General features: G+C 34.2%; 1 protein-coding gene across 3 annotated transcripts in view; it reads right to left on the bottom strand.

Annotated features, from left to right (window-relative positions):
* Positions 1-388: 388 nt before the first annotated feature.
* The window catches only part of LOC112043606 (microtubule-associated protein tau), a 30,156-nt gene continuing 12,713 nt past the window's right edge, over positions 389-17,831 (bottom strand). Inside the window, exons 2-10 of one of the 3 annotated variants that reach the window (XM_052883845.1) lie at positions 17,214-17,340; positions 7,279-8,575; positions 7,106-7,149; positions 6,656-6,815; positions 5,924-6,132; positions 5,650-5,835; positions 4,035-4,205; positions 3,837-3,883; positions 389-3,203 (exon numbers count right to left, since the gene is read on the bottom strand). In XM_052883845.1, the coding sequence (XP_052739805.1) occupies positions 3,857-3,883; positions 4,035-4,205; positions 5,650-5,835; positions 5,924-6,132; positions 6,656-6,815; positions 7,106-7,149; positions 7,279-8,575; positions 17,214-17,246 (2,127 nt within the window). In that variant the 5' untranslated portion in view covers positions 17,247-17,340 and the 3' untranslated portion in view covers positions 389-3,203; positions 3,837-3,856. The remainder of the gene's footprint in view (positions 3,204-3,836; positions 3,884-4,034; positions 4,206-5,649; positions 5,836-5,923; positions 6,133-6,655; positions 6,816-7,105; positions 7,150-7,278; positions 8,576-17,213; positions 17,341-17,831) is intronic. The other 2 variants (XM_024079091.2, XM_052883846.1) reach the window with 2 other exon arrangements.

Genomic DNA, 17,831 nt, shown 5'->3' with positions numbered 1-17,831 from the left:
TCGTTCTATTTTAAATGCTTCCAATGAAGTAAATTTTCCACTTTTTAAATAATACTCTCGTTCGCTCGGTCGCAGATTTTCGCTCGTTTGCGTTGACCTCAAAAGGTTAGTTCATCTGTTAATGTTAGTAAGTACATTACATGGTGTGGTTTTTTATTTAGGTACTATAAATATCTAGATAATAAATTAAAATTATATTACTATAATATAATTGATTACTTACCAAATTATTGTGTAGGATCTTTATCCGTATCCATTAACTATAGTGCTTGTGCAAAGTGGATCAACTTTGTCTACATCGCAATGATCAAGATGATTTGTGGCTTAGCTAAATCTAAACTGACAATTACGAACTTAATTAGGAAATTACCTTAAAATAAAACAAGAATTGAGACATTAACTTGTATTAAAATTACGTGTTTCATTATCTTTCATTACACAATAATCGTATTGATTCTAGTTGTTTATAATTTCCAATAATGTCTACAATATTAGTAAGGTATATTTATTTAAAAATTCTGCATAAATTTAAAAATTCACGATGAGCTTAGATGGATACTATCTAGTTCTTGAATATTTATAAAAAAAAATCGTGATGAACGATTTATTACAAAGAATTACAATTTCCAATGTCTTAAATTAAACAAATGCAGCGCTCTACGTTACATAAGTTTCAGTGTCAACGCAAATAAATGTGACTTAAGCATCAGCGTTAACTTAATACGTCTATCTAAATCTAATTAAATCTTACAACAATAGTCACATATAAAATACTAATACTCTAATAATAATAATTTTGCTCAGTCAATCGCGAACCGGCACAGTTCTCGGTTCAACGCCATATTTTAAAACGAATTCTATGAAAAATCTCCGTACAAAATATGCAAAAATCCGCGTGCCATTTAAACAATACAGTCAAGCAAGGTCAGCGTATAATACTTGTAGTACAAATCACTCGGTGCTGAGACGAGAACTCTGCATAATTTCAGTCACCATTCCATGTTATACCTACTATCTTCATACACACAAATCAGTGACATGTTATTACCCGGTGCAAGTCAATGATTTTAAACCTACTATACGTCTGCACTCTATCGCTGTTTACTATCGACTAAATTGAAATGAAACCATTTGGGTGCCTTTCAGTGCAGTTTCATTGACGGTATCGTCGAGATGAAAAGGTGAATCCTGAGGAATATTGAGGTATAAGTAGTCAGCGCGTTATCAACTGAGCCATAATTTATTTATTTTATTCATCCGAAGTTACCTGCCACTCCTCATTGGAGTAGAGTAATGGCTATCCTAAGCTACAAATCCACTCTCTTATAAAGCCTACCACTGATTACTAGGCCGTATGGTGTTATCATCGGTAGAAGGCCTACAAATTGGCTGTAGGTATATTAAGGTCCTCTTTAAGGGCTGTATAACGCGCCGATTTCAGCGACAAAACGAACGCCTGTTCTAGAGGTAATAACATCTCACTGTGCAAATCTATGATAAATATCCGACACGTAGGGACGCCAAATAAAAAATTGGTAACATTATTAAGCTCAAAACTGTCATAATATATATCTAGGTAGAATAAAACACGTTATATAGAGGCACAAAAATCATTTCAATATGTGCATTGATTTACAATATAAAAAAAATACACAAACTACTGACTAAAATGTAAATTTTACCTGATGAAATTTTTTTTGTTGGCTTCGAGGAACTTATCGGGTTTGTAGCTCTAGAAACGCACAACTTACGTATCCTTGTAAAATACTTAAAAAATCTACTAAAAATCTAGTAAACTAAATGTGCTTTTTATATTATAAATCAATGATTAATTAAAAATAATTAATATATAAAGTGTGCTACTCGTGTTTGTACAAAATACAAAGTGGGAATTGCGTTTCCGACTACTATGATACTAAAAAGACCAAAGCTACATTGGGCCGATCACTTGGCGACACCATATTTTTATTTAAAATCGACAATCCTATATGTACTTTCAGTGGCGAAACTAGATAACTAAGGACCCTGGTGTAAATAAAAAAATGGGCCCCGTCCAATCATGTAAAAATATACATCTGTTCTTTTTTGCTTTCGAATTTTTTTTAATTTAAATTCGATCGCGATTTTCTGGTAAGGAAGGGCCCCCTGAGCTTGAAGGCCCCGGGGCACTGCCTAGCCCCTGGGTAGCTATGCCACTGTGTACTTTTAGGTATTTACCATAGAATATTGTTTATTAGAAACATCTCACTGTGAATCATTTACCAAGACGGAAATTATGGTTATTATTTCTCGAATATGAGTCGGTAAAGATTGTAAGGGGGGTTCCCTTCATATGCCGTATATTCGTATATTCGCTATATTTTTTTTAATGTACTCAGAGGCACAATTATCCGCCGACTTTAATATACTCGCGTTTATTAACCGAGGGCCAATAATTGTGCCTCTGAGTATATATCCACAATATTCTGTCCTCGAATCACTGTTTCAGCGGCCCAATATAGCGTCAGCTTGAAATCTGATTATAACTGATAGCACTACCTAAACGATATATTGCATGAATCACAAAATGAATTAACTGTTATTATTTTTGACTGTAACCACTCTTACTGTAGCTCTGACATTGTAAAAAAAGCTGTGTATTCGTGGTTTCAGTTATGTATTAACACATTTGTATCAAAAATGTGTTTTTTAAACAGTCCGACGTATTTTATAGTATTATGTATTGGCACTCATTCATTCCTTCTATGTTGTAGCTAAGAGAGTAAATATACTATACATAGATCAAAATAACAATCGTGTACACAAACGTATTCAACATTCACATAATATTGTCCAAGAACGACATGACAATATGTAAAATTATTTTAATTATGTGTATTAATTAAACTCATGAAAATTTAATAAAGATGGAAATTCGCACAAGATTCATACTGGGTACATTAAACATTAACAAGGTAGAAATAAAAAAATATACTCAGAGGCACAATTATCCGCCCACTTTAATATGATGCAAGTATCCACTTTAATATCAAAGTGGGTGGATAATTGTGCCTCTGAGTATATATTAAAAAAGTTTGGACTCTTCAATTGGTGTCGATAATAAATGAATCGACATTGAATTTGCAGCATGGCGTGTTTTAACACGGTTGTTGGTTTAAATTTTCATCTTCCTTCGGAGGCTGCGCCGGCGATGGTACTGGGCTCTATGACAAAACGTAATAATTATAAATAATTCGTTTCACAGATAACAATCATTATAAATAATTGGCAATTGGCAACAAATGCAGAACGGATACGGCATTTAACTTTATATTTAAATTCATTCATTTTAAATAGGCATAAAATAAATACAAGAACTTTTGAAAAGTCAAATCTGGCTCCCAGTAGTTCTTTGGGCTGATTCAGCCATGAAGAATTATTTATTGAAATTGCTCTCTGCCGCTCATCGTGGTGTAAGTAAGTTAACTATTTAAGTATATTTGGTAGTTTTGGTAATTTTAAAGCCTCCAAGTTACACTTACGATTTGATTATATTATGTATATACGTCTTTATAATCAAAGCACTCAAATTAGTTTTTGAAATGTGAGAGCAATTTAAAACAGTCACTATTTAAAATATAACAACTAATCAAAATGGTTCCAATAAAGACGTCTCAGTTGCCAAATGCCAATTAAACAAAAGATAAGTTAACAATAAAAAGAACCCATTAATTAATCACGCAAACATAAACACCATAAACAAAAGGGACAGTGATTAAAATAAAGTTTGGAACGCAGGAGACAAAATAAAATAAAACGTTAGTGTCAGTTTAGCACACGATTAGTATCTAAAATACCTTACGCCACCAAAACTTATTCAATAATATGTGTATAAATATTCTGGCTGAAACAAAAATGAAAACTGTTATGAATTTAAACGAAAATGAACGAGATGATAATGTAACCCTTCACCAGAAGGAAACGGAAGAAACAAAACAATATAAAGCGAAACGTAAAGGACAGGAACTATGGAGCCATGTTTGTCTAGCTCTCACCTCCTGTCGCGACTGGCCATGGCTATTGGGAAGAGGAGATTGTCCACCAATTTGCTTAATGTAATCCTTGTCGTCAAATATCTTAATGTCGCCGCCGCCTGGCTTGTGTTTTACGTTGTCGAGTGAGCCAACTTTGCTCTGCGCTTTGAAATCCAACTTTTGATTTTCAATCTGTGTAAAAAGTTATCGTGCAATACATACATACATAAATATATAATATTTAGCATACTGTCGTACATAAGCTTATATTTACAAAAAGCTCTATTATTATCCCAGAACAAAAAATTAATACAAGATGAGATTTAAGAAAGGAATGACCTTTGCTAAAAACATGGGATTTTCATAGAACTTTTTGCATATAAACACAAAATGTATATAATCGGTGGCTTATATTATGTACTGTAAATTGTTTAAATACTGCATAATTGTAAAGTTAAACATGTATTAGATATTTATTATCAGTTCGTGTAAAATTCCATACGCAAATATATGTAGGAATGTATATATAAAAATATCTATAAAGCTGTAAGTGGAAATCAATCAATATCATAATATTGAAATTGACTGATTGGCTGTGCTCATATAATTAGAATTACGCATATTATATTTTTGTAGTTTTGACATGCAAGTGAGCCTTCTCCTACCGGCTGGTAATAACTTTTTTTACATCAAAAACGTTCAGAATATATTGATGCGTGTAGAACATAATAATATTATAATATAATATATGCTTGAAAAATAACAAATCCGTGTGGTAAGGGTTTTGTAAACATTCTCATTCAGATAGTCCCCCACATGAGCAGGGTTAACTATATTTCACAACCTGTGTACATACTCGTATGCATATGATATACCTTGCAGAATCAGAACGTCAAAGCATTTTGTGATGAACAGCCGCAACGAAGTAATCATTCGCCCTAAAGACGCTTTCCTTATCACCCTAAAAGTGAATTTAACAAAAACGGACTCCGTAGATGGTGGTCATGCAAATGTACCACACTAACCTCCCACCGATGTCTACGAAAAAACCGGAAGGGCCTATTTGAAGCACGCCACCTTGGTAAAGGCCATTTTATGAACTAAAAGTATGAACAATTTAAATAATAGATTCATATAAAATTTTCACAATGTTGCCTTATTCATATTTAGTGCTCACATTTATATGATGCTACAAACAATTAGAAGCGACTTTGTCGTGGATAAAGCATGATTGTACGTATGAATTACTCACTGGTCTCATTCCGCTGCTTCTTAGAGTCTATGAAAGAACAGCAAGAATACAATTTACATTTATGTCCATTGTGATTAAAATTGTATTGCAATTGGCAACGTCAACCTAATTTTACAGTGCAAATGATAATAATTAACGTCACTAAATACTTGCTGTACAGTGTACACCTAAAGTATCCTACTATATTTTTTTTCTACGCAAAATACGATTGTGAATTACAAGTGATTTCCTGTGAATTAAAAAATGCATCGAACAGGTACTCACTTTCATGTCTGAAATCTGCGTAGGTAGTTAACGTATCGCATTGTTTCTTGTACGAAAATATCAGTGCTTAAGAGAATTTTCAATAATATTAAAAAAAATAGTTAAAATTTTCTTTATTACCTTTACACCACCACCTCCAGGTTTGTGAGTAATGTTAACAGTGGAAGCGACCTTTGGCTTCGCCTTTTCTTTGAAGTCAAGTTTCACTGTTTCTATTTTCTTGTCGCCTCCTCCAGGTTTATACGAAGTGTTTTGTAGTGAACCAACCTTTGACTTTACATTCCACTCCAATTTCGTCGTTGTAATCTGCAATGATAACGTAAAAAGTTTTAAACGACTGTCAGGTACTTTAGAAATATGGAAAGCATATTAATACAAGGCAAGGCATTTTTACCTTTTTAGCTCCACCACTTGGAGTGTAAGCTTCATTTTTAGCGGCAATTTTTGGTGTTATGTTATTAAAATCGAGCTTCCTATTTTCAATCTTCACCTTTCCACCGCCTGGTTTATATGTAGTGTTATCCAAAGAACCGATCTTAGATTTTACTGCTTTTATGTTCGGAGAAGGCGCATTACCAACTTGAACTTTGTTCATTGGTACTTCTGTAAAAAAATAATTAAATAACGTTGATTTTTGCTAATTAAAAAATAACTATAGCCCTCATAAAAAGGCTTGAAGTCACTCAGCGCGCGGTGAATAGCTATGCTTGGAGTTTATCAGCGTGATCGAATCCGAAATGAGGAGATCCGCAGTAGCAAGAACCAAAGTCACTGACATAGCTCAGCCAGTCGCGAAGCTGAAGCGGCAATGGGCAAGGCAAATAATAGAAGAGACAACATATAGATATCGGCTCTTCTATATGTATAGAAGAGCCGATGGACATTGGGGCCCCAAGGTGCTGGAATGGCGACACCGCACCGAAAAGCGCAATGTTGGTCTATCTACCACCCACTAAGTGGACCGAGGACATCAAGTGGGTTGTAGGGAGCTGCTGGATGCTGGCGACTCGAAACTGTGTTTGGAAGTCTATGCAAGAGGCCTATAACCAGCAGTGGACGTCCATCGGCTGTTAATGATGATGATGATGATGATGAACATTTATGAATTTATTATAATTCAACGTACTCTTCTTATCATTTGGTTGTGGAGTCTCAGGTGTTTTGGCGGTGGCACTTTTGCTTGATGACCGTGACAGACTCTGTTTTAGGCTACTGCTAGACTTCTCTTTCATGGGTAATTTGCTCGGCAACTTCTTATTAGGTGAGCCAGGAGACCCGTTGATATCCTTTAAAATGTAAATTAAATTGTATATTAAAAATAATGCGCAAATACATTTCTTTAATAGAGGACACTCAGGAGTTCTACCGCGTGATATTCATTGTTTCACAGATTCCGCGGGAATTTAAAGTAGCCTTTGTGTTGACTCAGTATAATCTATCTCCATTGTATGCAGCCAAATCCATTCAGTAGTTCTTGCATGATAAAGTGACAAACATACATACAAATGTTCATATTCATAATATTAGTGTAGTACTCGTACACATTAATATTAGAAGGATTTTTTGTATTACTTACATTTCCCTGTGTAGATTCGTCCACACCACTGTCATTATCTCCATCTGAAATTATATATAAACTATTTTATAAAATGCCTAAAATAAATAATCCCAACAAATATTTGGTTCATCTCAAAACAATATCATTATTAAAATAGTCACGTTAGAAAGTCTAGTTAAAGTTAGTCTTACCTTTCTGGCGATAACTTGGAGCAGATACAATTTTACGAGGGGTTGATTTTTTAGAATCAAAGGGAGTAACTGAAGTTTTCAGATCGGTAGGTTTCTTATTATTGGAAATAGGTGATTTGGATTCTAATATAGGAGATTTTGAAGGTGTTTTAGAAGGTGTAACATTTTGTTTTATTTCCTTAGGAGGCTCTGGCTTGTATTCTTGTTTTATTTCCATTTTTGGTGTTTTTGGACGCTGCGGTTCTGGTGTACCCCCTTGAGATTTATTGGATAAAACAGAACTTTGAGATGTATTTTTTGGTTCTGGTGACTCGTCACTTCGAGTTAACGATGGTGATCGATCAGAAAGATCAGGCTTATTTTGGGACGTTTCATTTTTCATAGTAGTCAAGTAATTCTGCGAAACAACATCATCGTCATCGTCTATTTTTTTCTTAGGAGTTAGATTTGACAAAGAACCCATAAAAGATTCTGTCATCTTGGATCCAGCAAGACGTGACTCTGGGCGTTCAGCTATATCTTTACCCCCTTCTACAGATGCTTCTGATCTTATGCTTTCCTTGGACCCACGAATATTGTCCTTACTGGCTCTCATTTCTTGGATTAGCCCAAGTCCCGGACTTTGACTAGCCAGTTCTTCGTATCTCCCACCAACAGCACTTACTGATTTTCTTCGGTCATCCATTTCCATTTTCAGCGGACTGGGTGCCCCTGGCGCGGCTGCAATACTATAACTTCTTCCTTTAGTCGCTCCCGACACTTCATAGCCAATGTCAGGTTTATTAAGACTTTCATTGGATGCATTTTGGTTCTCCAGGTTGACTGGTTTGTTTTGGTACCGGTTAGACAAGTCTAGACCTTTTAAGGACCCTTGTGAAGATTGCCTGGTAAGTTGAGTATTAATTGGTGCGTTTAATGCAGTATTTATCTTAGGTGTCCCGTTTGTTTGAAGTATCGTTTGAGGTCTGGCTCCCTCAGGTGTTGTTACGCCTCCAAACTGTGGCGGTTGTCGTGGGCCAAATTGAAGATTATTCGGAACTGGACCTCTTTGTTGTATAGGAGCAGCAGTAGGAGATTGTACGAGTCTTGGGCCTTGCTGAGTCGCAGTAGGTTGTAGAGACGGTCTTATGAGCGGAGCTTGATTTCGAATCTGTGGCGAACCTGGAGGGCCGGCGGGGACAGGCCCCCTCTGTGCTTGGTTTCCGGATCGAGGAACGAACTGCGGTGGACTGGTCACGGGTCCACCGGGTTGGAACTGCGGCCTCTGCTGTGGTTGCGGTACAGCTGGCCTAAGTGACTGCGGTGAAAAAGATGATCTCGAATCAACCCTTGTCAATGGTGGACGGTAAGGTAGACTTGGCCCATTCGGTTCTGATCCACTTATTATGCGTGGCTCAACTGTTGCCTTAAGAAACAAAGAATTTATAAGTTATACTTATACATATTACACAAAGAATAGTGGTAGGTGTTTAAAATGTGTAAAAGATGATAAAGTACCAACCGGAAAATTGATTGTAGGATTCTTAGTGTATTTTATCGAAGCTTACTATACCAATAACGTGCAACACTAACTATTATGTGAGCTACCTACCCATTGTCATGAGAGAGGGGATTTTAGGGCGGAGATATCCGCGACCTCACAAGTCCTGTCTGTCGAGCTACCTTATGGTAAAATGGTAATGCTGAGCGTTACCATTGCGTAGGTTAATAATATATTTAACAGTTTGCGATTTGACATGTTCAATGTGCTTGTAAATGATTCATCGGTGTCATACCCAAATAAGAGCTTATTTTTGATTTACGTAGGTATTTCAAAAAGTAATTAAAGTAGGTATATCAAATTAAATATACTAATAGGTAAATATGATTATGCATTTAATTTTGGTAACTTTGGCTGTTACAGTAATTGCTTAAATAGATTATTGTTTAAAGCTGCTAATAAAATTCAAAATATTTTCCTAGCGAAATTTTTCGAAACGATCCATTCCTCTTTTCAATTTCTGTATTTCAAGGTTCAGTCTGTAGGCTCTTATGAAACGTCCAGTTTGTCTGTTTAAAAGTTCTGAAGGCAAACGGTTCTGAAGGCAAAATATACAGAGGAAAACTATACTCAGCTGTTGCCCGATTATTTCTATTGTTAAAAAGTTAAAACTAATATTTAAAAAAAAATCCTTTCTATCTATGCAAGTATGTAGGTAGGTATTAGGTATGTCTGCCTACCTACAAGTGCTGCGGGCAATGCCCCGGGACAGAAGTTGTCACGAACTCGGCTACTAGGTCAACACTGTATTGATGCAAAAGAATTAACTAGAATATTTACATTTCTACAATTATTATGTTAATGTCTACTTGTAACAACTGTAGTTACCTTACAAGGGGATGAATGTTTTAACTCCTGAAATAACAGTAAGTTTTTAGTTTTGTTGGAACCCTCGACGTAAAAAGTGGTTTGTTAAGTCCTTAATATTATTATACTAGCTAACCTGATAAACGTTGCTCTGCCATATAAATTTTTTGATACAAAAATACTTAAATTGCGACAACAATGGAGTGTGGTCTATTCCTATTCTTATACCTATAAAATACTTATACAAAAAAAAAAATGATCGAGCCGAAAAGTGTGACATCAAACCGCGTGATACAAGAGTTAAGCTCTGGTAAGTATTAATCAAAATATAAAAAAAACTCAAGGCCATTTTGAATCTACTAGTAGGTAGGTAATATAATAATTTAGGTACGCCCAAATTGACCTTACACGTCGTATTAAAACATGCAATTTTTAGGCAATGAATATCTGTAGCCCCTTCGTAGATTTCACTATTTACTACAACCTTTCTTGATGATTACTGTTTACCAACAACGAAATTAGAAATGAAGGTAGAAAACGCCTATTAACTTATTTATTTTAAATTATGTATGGTTTATTTATAAAATGTTATAGAAAATATATTAACCACAGCTAAATGTTATAAGTTTAATAATCAAATTTATTTTCATTAATTTAAGAACAAGTTAATTATAATTATTATTGGGTATGAAATGATTAGTGATTTACACCCTCATTTTTAATTTGTTTGTTGGTAAACAGTACTCATCAAGAAAGACTGTAGATTACTTTCGATTTCAAGCAGGCCAGGAATTCAAAAATATTATTTCCTCTAGTAGAAAGGAAGAATCGTATTTATCTTGTATCATGCAAGCAATCATTAAATTACATCGGAGAAATGCTATCTTGTATTATAAGAGTTTACCATTCCCATACGTCGCGTGTCTTTACAGTCATGTATCGAGGAATATGATACAGTAAATCAATAAAATAATGGTACTGTACGACCACACGTCACCGAAAGGCATCCGAAAGGTCAGATATTCGTCGCGTGGTTACATAATGTTCTCAAATAACACAAGTTTATATCAAAATACTATAATTTTCAAATATCTACGCTGTCATAAAATGCAATTGCAGTTTTACTCTATTCGAACTAGACTTTATTGGTCTGGCGTAGTTTTAGGATTAGAAGCCTCAAACATGAAATTCGAATTTGAATTTGAGGTGAATTGAAGTAATTTCGGGCAACATTTACATAGATTTTACATTACAATTTCAATGACAAATAGTGGTACATTCTAACAAAGGCCACAACAGCGATATCTATATTGTTACCTACTTAGAGATTACTTCTATAGATAAGAAGGCTGTATGTGGCTCCAATACTTTATCGAAGCATATAAGACAGCAAATCGATAGTCGATACATTTGTACCAATTTATATTAGTGGTAAGGTCAGTGATAACCATCGTGTTGCTTGCTTTAATAACAGTCCTTTACTCATCAACAATTTCTTTTTTATTTCATTGCAAGTTAGCCCTTGACTACAATCTCACCTGATGGTAAGTGATGATGCAATTTAAGATGAAATCAGGCTAAATTGTTAAGAGGAGGATGAATTCCACACCCCTTTGTGTTTCTACAGGACATCGTACCGGAATGCTAAATCGCTTCGCAGTACGTCTTTGCTGATAGGATAAACGCAATGCAACCCTGAGGATTAATTACGTACCTACCTGTATTGGAGGAAGAATTTCCCATTTTGTACAATTTGTACCTATAGTGCAAACCCTAGTTAAAAACTTCTGCACATCACTGCGTACATCGTTACGTGAGTAGTTACGAGTACCTAATAGTTAAATAACGTCTAACACTGTTTGATTATCAGACATGGCAAAGGCCTAACAGACCAAACCTGAGTCAATTTAAAATCCTAAATTGACCTGAGGTGACAAAATCCTCCACCTGTTTCTTTATGTAAGTCATTACTTCATTATTAGCAATAGCACGAAAACTTCAATGAAATAACTTATGTATTTAATTAAGTAACTCGTATTTAACTTTAATACAATTTTAAATAAATTAAACACAAGAATAATATTCCTAATTTATAGGGTTCTATCTTATTACCAAAATGAAGGAAGTCATTACCTCTATTCAATGAATAATATTTCAAAATGAGACTACAATATTAATGGTTTGGTAACACAATAAATTGCAAACATAAATCAATTTTGTTGAAGTTTGACGATTTGTGGAGGTATCTGATTATTTTATGTATTTGCTAGGTTTAGGAGATATTAAAATAATAATAGCTATACCTAATATTGCATAGGTACCTCTTTCTCAAAATTAAATTGAACAATTTCCACATCAGTAAGTATGAGTAGGTATGGAATACCTATACTTATCCTATCAGATGACCCGGCCTGGAACTATTAATGAAGGTATTATACACAAAGTTGTTTATTTGTTTTCTTTCCAGGGAAATGTTAGAAAATTACTACCGTCGAAATTGGCAAACTTTCGTGAACGAATAGGTACGAAGCTTTATTTATTACATCATAAATAACGAAAAATTTGTGAAACTATATTTTTTGTCATGCCAACCTACTCGTATTTCTTGAATATTTTAACGCGTTTAAAATTATTGCTAACTTGACTACCTTGGTAACTAACTTGGTTATCTAACTACAAAAATGTACTTGACTACAATTGCCTTTGCCTAAGCAACTGTTGAATTTATTTTTGGTTCTTCACAGCAGAACCTTCTGAAGCTGGCAGAGTCTTTACTTATAATCAAACGTGACGTTTCAAAAGTGCTTCTAAGCCTACCTACTTGAAATAAATGTATTTTGATTTACAATGCCTTGAAGATGTTTAGATTTTATTAACTACATTATTTGGAACAGTTTACAGTTTTGTATGAATCTAAAATAGCAATAGAAAGCAGGTTATCTTCATACAATGGAATCAATCCACCTACGACTCGTCAGTCGTCCTCTTAACACGCTTAGACTCTAACATAATACATATATGTACAAGTCTTTAACTAAGTTTTTTCTCCAATGCGATTCACCCCTTCTTGGTTTTTATATGACTTGTTCCCAGATAGCTTAGTCGCTTGCTAGTTACAACCTAATCAAAGAAGTACTGTTTACCGGAAGGGTAGTAATGAGCCACGACTAATACTTGCAACTAGACCAGACCAGACTATAACAAATTCCAAAGCCTCAATCGCTCAGTGGTAAAACGGACTCAACACCGAGAGGTAGTGGTTCGATTCACGCCCGCTGGATTATTGTCGTACCTAAGCCACAGTATTTTACGACTAATTAAAGGTTAAAGGGAATATTAGTCATATTTAAAAGATTTGACAAATATCATTTAAAAAAAACCCAAGCATGACCGAAGCTAGGATCGAATCCAGAACCTTTCGGTTATAACAGACACTAACATATTTGCGCCAAAAGTACCAAGCAAAATAAAATCTCTACTAAGTACTTCTACCTACAATGAAAAAAAAATACCAACAAGTAACAAGTAAAACCTCTTAAATTATGAGTAAAACATGAGTCAATATACTCGTATCTACGTCAAGGAGTGTTTTTATGGAAGGCAATTAACACGTTCGCTGCGGTACGAGGTCAATTAACCTCGTACCACACCGCAATTTTAGTGCGAGGTCAAAAAACATCGCATAGCATGGTACGAGGTCAATTAACCTCGTATCACAACACAAAAAGTTTTAGTACGAGGTCAAAAAACCTCGTATTGTATTGAAAAAGTACTGAAAAATCAGTGCCGCAGCGAACGTGTTAACGAATCAGTAGATTTCGTATAATTATATCATGTCAATGACGTTTACATCTACGTATACCGTTGCATCATCTCGTATAGTATAGACGTATTTATAACAAAGTCCTCCGCCGTGTTCGTCTGTTATACTGAGGACCCAATAGCAGTTTTATACTGTGACGATCGCGTTAACGTAAACGCGAATTTCTAAGGAATCGAAACAGCGCCATCTAGATTCACTACTGCACAACTGTTTCAATTCCATATATATTCGCGTTTACGTTAACGCGATAGTAACAGTATGAAAACACTGAAAACTCCCACTAGGCACACTGAACTCAAAACGGATTTCTTGCAGTTTCCACAATAGATAGATAAACATTCTATCTTCAAAAGAAATGGGCACACAGGTAAAATCCGATTTTACCTGTGTATTTTAAATATTTTAAGTGTTTATACGGATTTTATCGCGGACGAAATCGCAGACTATCACTAGTGTATAAATAAAATGGTCTTCAATTAATAAATCTATTTGAAATAGGGGAAGTACTTATTTAACAGATTTTAAAATAATATATATATTTATGTTACAAATTATGAAATTATCTAAATAACTTTATAATATATATATAGACCTAGCGGACACCCGCGACTTGACTTGACTCACATTATATTTCGTATTTTTTTTTTAATTAGGAACAATTTTTTAAAATTGTAACTTAAAATTAAGGACTTTCCATACAAACTTTCAACCCCTATTTCACCCCCTTCTATTTTTATTTTAGGGTCAAAAAGTACCCTATGTTTGCTCCAAGGCACAGAAAACATATCCAAGTTCGGATTTACCATTATACCAAAATTCATCTTGATCGGTTCAGCCGTTTAGTCGTGAAAAGGTAACAGACAGACAGACAGACTTTCGCATTTATAATATTAGTATAGATGTTTTATTAAAGCGGACAATAACTGTAGTTTAATAAAATTTGAATAGATGGGAACCTACTACTACTCTCAAACCGGCCTTGAGAAAAATAAAGGGTTGCGTAATGTTTTTACCAAAACCAAATAATCTTATGCAAATGAAATACTTACCTACCATTGGAAAAATATGTTTGTTACACGATTTTGTTTCAAAACAAAAACAAAACCCGCTCATTGTTATGACAAAAGCTTTATAACTAGCTTAACTATTAATAACTAGTAACTAACCTAATAGATACTGTGCAAACTTCAAAGTCGTAGTGTATATTTGTGATAATATGAAATTCAGATAAGAATCACATATGTATAGAAGAAAATAGAGAAATATTCATATTTTTTACAGTAATATTTAATGAACCAAGCAGATTAATTGGTTGGTTATGACTTTTTCACCCCCGCCGCAAAAAAAAGGTGTGTTTGTTTGTTTAACGTCTATGTATACATATGTGTGCGAGTGTGTGTATGTCTGTGTTTTTTTTTTTTGAAGGACAGTTTCCTTGCGGTAATTTTAGCTATGTTTGGTTAATATCGGTTCAGCAGTGTAAGAGTATCAGCTCTTATCCAAAATATTGTGAGGTGTTTATAATGATGATAAGTGGAAAACAATCACAAGCAATAGTTTGCAGATCATATAAAGTACATTCTTTAATGTGTCCACATTTGCCCATCAACCTGAGGAGTTGGTGTTTAGCCTCATTAGCCCGTAATTATATCGGCCACCTTTCAGGCGGGATAAAAGTAAAGTTGATTGGCGGCAAAAATAAGCATAGCACAGTACTTCGCTCGACGAGGTTTGTCACAAAAAGCTCAGCTACTTATACTATTTTTTTTTTAAATAGTACCATAAATAATTTATTTCTTTACTTTAAAAACTAATAAGTTACTTGGAAAAGCGATATAGCATTAACATATAAGCATTATGCAATTTCAATAGGAACTTGACTAATATTTATTCGTAATTTTAAGCTGAAAACCGGCGAAAACCAAAAACTAAACCTTGTTTACATACCTACCTTTAGTTAAGATAATAAATTTGAAATTATAAATGAAGCAAAATATGTAAATGGCATGTTTCGTGGCTACTATTATTATATTTGTAAATGTATGTTTTATCTAATTACGAGTACGTGTACATAATATAGCTGGACCTATTTAATTTCCATACGTCCGTTTGCAGCTAAATATTAATAGTGTGAATAAACATTTCTATATTTAACTACTATACACTAATAACACAATTAGTAAGCAGCTAAATTCATCCTACGTTGCATGCTCGCCCAATTACCATAACCATTTGGAATACATGGAATAAATAGTTTAGATTTGGTGGATCCCTTAGAAAGACTGGTCACTGGAAATTCAAACATCACAAATATACATAGATGTAGTCTCACCGAGCATACGAGTATGAACCTATATACCAGCCTTTCTTGATGAGTGTTTTTACCTACAAACAAATTAAAAATGAGGGTATAAATCACTAGTCATTTCAAACTTGTTCTTAAATTAATGAAAATATGGTTAATTTATTTTATATAACATTTTATAAACAAACCATACACAAATTAAAATAAATAAGTTATGAAATGACATACGATTTCTACCTTCATTTCTAATTTCTTTGTTAGTGAACAGTAGTCATCAAGGCTGTATTAGTGTACAGGTTCCATCAAAAGAGTTGCCTATGCATGTCTTTGAGACTCCATAGCTGTTGTGAAGTGTTGGAAAATAAATGACACTAATAAACATTGGGCTCAATGAATAACAAAATTTTGCCACTTTCCTTTCAAAATCCTGAGACATTCGTGCAACAATTAGGGTTGCCAACTTTTTTAGAAGAAGAAATAAAGCATATCTGATTTCTAAGGAGTCAAATTAGGAGTAGGTATGGACTTGAAAAAAAGAGTATCATTTGTTTTATATTTTTAAAAAGGTATTTTTTTGTACTTTTTGCAGCACATAACAATTTTTCATTGTTTTTAAAAGAATTGCATGAGTCCAAACATTCTAACTCTAAATTTATATTAGATAGAGGTCATTTTTAATCATTTTCAATGAAGCTCTGTTTCTCTCTTCTCGCCACTTCACATTCATGACAATCATTTGCACGTTTGACGTAATGACATGCGTTCACGAACGTCCAAATGTGGTTGGAGGAAATTCGGGGATACTAACATATTAACAGTAAATAGTCGACTTTATTGGTTTTGATTATGGGTTTTTGCATAATATTATATGACTAGAAAAAATGTGTAAAAAAATAGTATTTTAGCGTACTCTATTAGTGTTATAGATTATAGAAGTACGCTTACATGATATATAGTACTCTATTAATATAGTACTCTATTTTAGAGTACTGTTGGCAACCCTAGCAACAACGCCACGCACAAAACACTCTCAACCAGTTGAATTAAACATTTTCGGGATATGTGTTGACTCAATAACATCTTTGACTAATAAGATACTATGTCTCATACTCTAGTATCGAATCTATGTTGCGTTTATCAGATTTTTGCTAAATATATTTAGTTTATTTTGTTGTAAGTTGGGTCAAAAATCCATAAATTTAACCAATTTACCCTATTCATCAGTTAAGGTCGTTGGAAAGGAAGAAACTTAATTATTATTTTTACATTACAATTTGTACAGACATTCAACTAAACCATTTGTGGAAAGTGCGACTAGTGACTGGGACACAATGTACACTTTTAGTATTGCTGTTATATAACATTTTAAAGCTATTTGTTAGTCCGTTCATAATGTGACTCGAGATCCTTGTGCAGATACTACATCATCCCTGTGCATTACAGTTTGCCGTGAGGCTTACCCGATTAACGTGGTTATTCGGTATTTGCTCCATTATATTTACGATCGCAAACTCTGGAGCAATAAAGTCTTTATGTCATAATCTTCACACGACGCAAGGGATGCCTATTTGCGATATCTCCTTGAAACTATAAAAACAATAAACTTTTATTACTATGATTTCACGCAAACTTTGCATCGTAAAACGTGATACCTGTGCTCGGCTGCCGCAGACGACAACTATACCTACTTCCAAACTACGTTGTGTCTAAAGGTTGCAGTGTAAAGCTATAGGTTATAACGAAGGTATATTTTGACTTTGCGCTACCACATAGAACTTACTTTACAATAGTCTGAGATCCGCAGAACATTTTTTACAACTGATTGCATTTTTAGTGAGTAGCTTCATCTTGATGAGATGATCAACAATTTTATTTACGAAAACTCTTGACTCTGGTAGCTAACTGAGTTACCAGGAAATGAAAATTTCTGAGCGTCGCAACGAAATAATTTATCACGAAATTTGTGGGGCATCGTGGCTATTAAGTTGTATACCTATTAATTAAGCAACAGTAAAAAAACAGCTCGTTCATAACAACTTTTAATAACCTCGTTGATACAAGTTGGGAGTACTACTTAC

Source organism: Bicyclus anynana, chromosome 10 (genome assembly GCF_947172395.1).
Source record: "Bicyclus anynana chromosome 10, ilBicAnyn1.1, whole genome shotgun sequence".
Lineage (NCBI taxonomy): Eukaryota > Metazoa > Arthropoda > Insecta > Lepidoptera > Nymphalidae > Bicyclus > Bicyclus anynana.
Note: the sequence above shows the minus strand (reverse complement) of the source record. Positions and strands in the feature narration are given on the sequence as shown.